The sequence below is a fragment of the Arachis hypogaea genome, chromosome 8, assembly GCF_003086295.3.
Source record: "Arachis hypogaea cultivar Tifrunner chromosome 8, arahy.Tifrunner.gnm2.J5K5, whole genome shotgun sequence".
NCBI classification, from domain to species: Eukaryota; Viridiplantae; Streptophyta; class Magnoliopsida; order Fabales; family Fabaceae; genus Arachis; species Arachis hypogaea.
Genome location: NC_092043.1, coordinates 30,162,271 through 30,166,611, shown reverse-complemented (window position 1 = coordinate 30,166,611; position 4,341 = coordinate 30,162,271). Strand labels below are relative to the sequence as shown.

Sequence of the window (4,341 nt, the reverse complement as noted above, 5' to 3'; positions counted from 1 at the left end):
AATGTGACTTAGACATCATTCCTCTTAAGACTAAGATTCCTTAAGGATTAAGTACAGAGCATGTATGTCCATCCAAGTCCAATAATTTACCCCCTTAGCTTGGCGGTGCACATGGCAAACGACATGGGCAAAACTCCACCAACTATCACTGCACATTTCTCACAAAAAGTAAAGTTTCTCAGAGCCAAGAAAATGTGTCCCCCTTTCTATCTTCATCATCATTTTCCCTCTCATTCTAAATCAGCCCAACCACCCATCAAACTTCCATGTCAAAAATAAATCAAAACTCTAACGTAAATTTGGAAGAAACACTTTAATTTAATTAGAATAGTTTAACTTTATTATTCGGTACAAATTTAGGTGTAAGTATCTTCCTATGAAATTAACAGCTAAAAATTATTAAATAATTTAATATATTTTATTAAATTATTATTTAATAATTTTTAATTATTAATTTTATAAAAATAAATTTTTAATTTTATTTTTTAATTTAAATATAACTAATTTTACACGTATTTAATAACATAAAAAGAATTTTTTAAGTCCATTGCACGAACCAAAAGAAGGAAAGAAGAGAGCATGGATGGGGCCAGCCATTCATGTGCGATGATGACACAAAGCAACAAGACAAATTTTTACTGTTTGATGGTTAGGATAATTTTGCCTTATTATTTGATAAGTCTATATAAGATCAAAGAAGTGGGTACCTTTCATGAGATTGAGGCCATGGATGCTGTCTCCTACAACTTTTTTTGTTTTGGTAATTGAATGTGACTGTGAAAACAATGGGGTCATGGGGTTCTGACTTCTGACACTGAACATGTTTCAGGGTACTGTGGACTCTGTGCTTTTAACGCGTAAATAAAAACTCTGCTTTATATATTATCATGCTTATTGTTATAGCCTCTTAGTTCTTCTTCCAAAAGTATAGTAATTAGTAACTAGATAGATAGATAGCCATGGCAGACTTCAAGCACTTTGTGATTGTGAAGTTCAAGGAAGGTGTTGCTGTTGAAGATCTCACGAAAGGGATGGAGAAGTTGGTCTCTGAGATTGATGCTGTTAAGTCCTTTGAATGGTACTAATTCATTTCCTTCATTAATATTTATGTCCTTATTAATCTTAGTGAGAATAGCAAGCTAGCATGAGAAAGTTACATTCTTTGTATTATAATCATGTTTTGTTATGTTTGTGTTAAAAAGGGGACAGGACATTGAAAGCTTAGATATGCTGAGACAAGGTTTTACTCATGCATTCTTGATGACATTTGGAAATAAAGAAGACTTTGTTGCATTTCAGAGCCATCCAAATCATGTTGAATTCTCAGCAACATTTTCAGCAGCTATTGAGAAGATTGTGGTGCTGGATTTCTCATCTACCCTTGTCAAGAAGGCACCAGCATGATCCTACTTATAGTACAATAATAATAACAGTAATAATGATAAGGATTGTTCCATCTTTGAAAAATGCTTGATCTCTTTATTACCAAAATGTATGTTATTTGCGTGTGCTTGCATTGTGTCCACTGTTTGTAGTTCAGTTGTGCTTTATTTAGTATGTTCCTACATGATTTCCTGCAATTTGAAATCTTATGAATTCAATGCTGAACTCTTTTTTTGCCTTTTAATTGTTGATGATGGATAGTTCTAGGAGTTTGTGTTTGGTAATGTCAACTTCAATCTGAAAACTCCTTACATGCACAAAGATGCATAATTTAATAGTACTAATTTAATACCATTAGATTAATTTAGTTTATGATATGCAATTGATAACTTAGAAAACCAGAAAAAGAAAACAGGTCCTAACTCCTATGTAAAAACTACAGCATCTTTTTCACCTTGACAGAAAGGCCTTCACTAACTTTGAGACAATAACATCATCACTTGCCCCTGCCTTAATTAAAGAGCCTAAACACGAGTGGGAGAAAAAGATGCTTTCAATATGGCAGAGAAAACGAGACAGAATCATCAATGTCAATGGTGTTCAACATGCATGTATTTTACATCCCCATAATCAATTTTAAATAAAAATATGGCTCCAATTTATAAATATTCCATGTCAAAAAGGCAATGACAAATGAAATCAGAAAAACATAAAGCCCCACAGAGATTCCCCCCAAAAGCAATAATATAATATCACCTTTTTCTAATAACAAAAATTAGAATATAAAAAAAATACCAAAAATAGGGTCATTAACATTATGCCCTGAATGAAAATTAGGTATGGTGATGCTGATCGTGTAGTTAATCTATTTTGTTATATTTAATATATAGTTTATATATATATATATATTGAACAAATTCATTTATTTAGTATACAAATCAATTGAATAGTTAATTTCTTTTTTTATATTAATATTCAATCTGATTAAAAAATTAATATATAAAATTTAAAGTAGTTAATATTTTTTAATATTTTAATTAACATTGATTTATATATTTTTGATAAATTCTTTTTTCATTTGATGATTTTTAGAGCACATTTAAACAAAATTTATTAAAAAAATAATACGTAAATAAATTTGTTGTTATATAAATGTAAAACAATTACTGATAATTTTCTACTTTATACTAAATAGTCTTTTAAGATATATATTTATTCAATTTTTTTTTTTGAAAAAAAGAAGGTGGAGCAACTAAACAAAACAAATAAACAAAAAACAAATGCTAATCAAATAAATAGACATCCCTCCAAAGTTATATCTAGCAATGTCGTCAACAACTAAAAGATACAAACTCAGTTCACTCTTGTAGCTCTTAATTGATTTGTTGAAAAATTTCGCAACACCTGAGAAATTCCCTAACCCCTACCAGTCCTCTTTTAACATTTTTAGAAACCCGCATGAGTGATCCAAGAATTTAAACTCCGGAAGTTATTTTACCCTAATTCACCTCACGCGCCTCTTAATCTAACTAACTTTTCAATCAACGCGCAAATATATAACTGTCTTTTTCGAAAAGATTTCGTTTCTATTTTCGAATTTTCTCAACGTTTTTAATCTACGTTCTCTTCCATTTCTACGTTCTCTGTGTTTCTCTCGTTCGTCGTCTACATTTTTAAAATCAGTTTTGAACAGTTATTTCGTTGTTGAATATAATGAATAATTTAAGTTCAAATTGTCAATTGAACCAAAACGAAATTGATTATTATTTTGAATTCAATCAAGTGGCTGAGGTGTGCTTCGATTCTAATTAATGTTTTCGTCAATAGTTTATGATTCTGTAGGTGAATAATGTTGTTTTTGTTTGTGAGAATTGTTATTCATTGTCGATGGTTTGAATTGAGTGTAATGTAAAAGTTTCGCATTAAAGAAAATATTTTTCTGTATTTGCAACAAATTTCGGTGTAATACGAAGATATTTGAGTGTATTATTTAATAATTTTTTATGTATATGTGCTTATAGGTTCTGCATAATTCAAAATTCTTCTTCTCTCTCCTCTTCATCTTCTGTTGTTTCTTCTTCTTCTTCTTCTTTTTCATCATATCATCATCATCTTCTTTTTTTTATTCATCTTTTTTTTCTTGTTTTATCTTCTCAAGTTTCATCTTGTCTTACTCTCTTAACAAGAATAAAAACAAAACAAATCAAATAAAGAAGAAAAAAATACATAATGGTACAAAATTATTTAGAAGATAATGAAATTACATTCATTCAACTAAAAAAAGAAAGAAATAAAGAAAAAAAGAAGAAAAAATACAACATTAGAAGAAATCATTTTCTGTATTTGCAGCAAATTTGGGAGTAACACGAAGATATTTGATTGTATTGTTAAAAAATTTTTGGTGCATGTGGACTGATAAATTTTGCATAATTCAAAATTCTTCCTTTTCCTCCTCTTCATCTTTTGCTTCTTCTTCTTCTTCTTCTTCTTTTTATCATTATCACGATCTTCTTCTTTTTTTCTTATTCATCTTTTCTTTTTTATTTTACCTTCTCAAGTTTCTTTTTGTTTTATTCTCTTAACAAGAATAAAAACAAAAAAATAAACAAAGAAGAAGAAAAAATATATAATGCTGCAAAATTATTTGGAAGAGGATGAATTTACATTCATTCAACTAAAAGAAAGAAAGAAATAAGAAAAAGAAGAAGAAGAAAAAATGCAGTATTAGAGGAAAATATTTTTCTGTATTTGCTGCAAAGTTAGGTATAACAATAAGATATTTGGGTGTAACACGAAGATATTTGAGTGTATTGTTTAAGAATTTTTGGTGTATGTGTGCTGATAAGTTCTGTATAATTCAAAACTTTTCCTTTTCCTCTCCTCATCTTTTACTGCTTCTTCTTTTTTTTTCATCATCATCACCATCTTTTTCCTCTTTTTTTTCTTATTCATCTTTTC

The 4,341-nt window shown here is 28.9% G+C and overlaps 1 protein-coding gene across 1 annotated transcript; it reads left to right on the top strand.

Moving 5' to 3' along the window:
• The first annotated feature begins 522 nt into the window (after positions 1-522).
• LOC112706888 (stress-response A/B barrel domain-containing protein At5g22580) lies at positions 523-1,627 on the top strand. Its single transcript, XM_025758407.2, has 2 exons — positions 523-1,078; positions 1,203-1,627. The coding sequence occupies exons 1-2, from the start codon at positions 960-962 to the stop codon at positions 1,402-1,404; spliced, it is 321 nt and encodes a 106-aa protein (XP_025614192.1). The 5' UTR covers positions 523-959; the 3' UTR covers positions 1,405-1,627.
• Positions 1,628-4,341: the final 2,714 nt, after the last annotated feature.

Coding starts and splice junctions, on each gene's coding strand:
- LOC112706888 (XM_025758407.2), top strand. CDS start 960: ATGGCAGACTTCAAGCACTTTGTGATTGTGAAGTTCAAGGAAGGTGTT. Junction 1,079..1,202: donor GCTGTTAAGTCCTTTGAATG/GTACTAATTCAT, acceptor TGTGTTAAAAAG/GGGACAGGACATTGAAAGCT.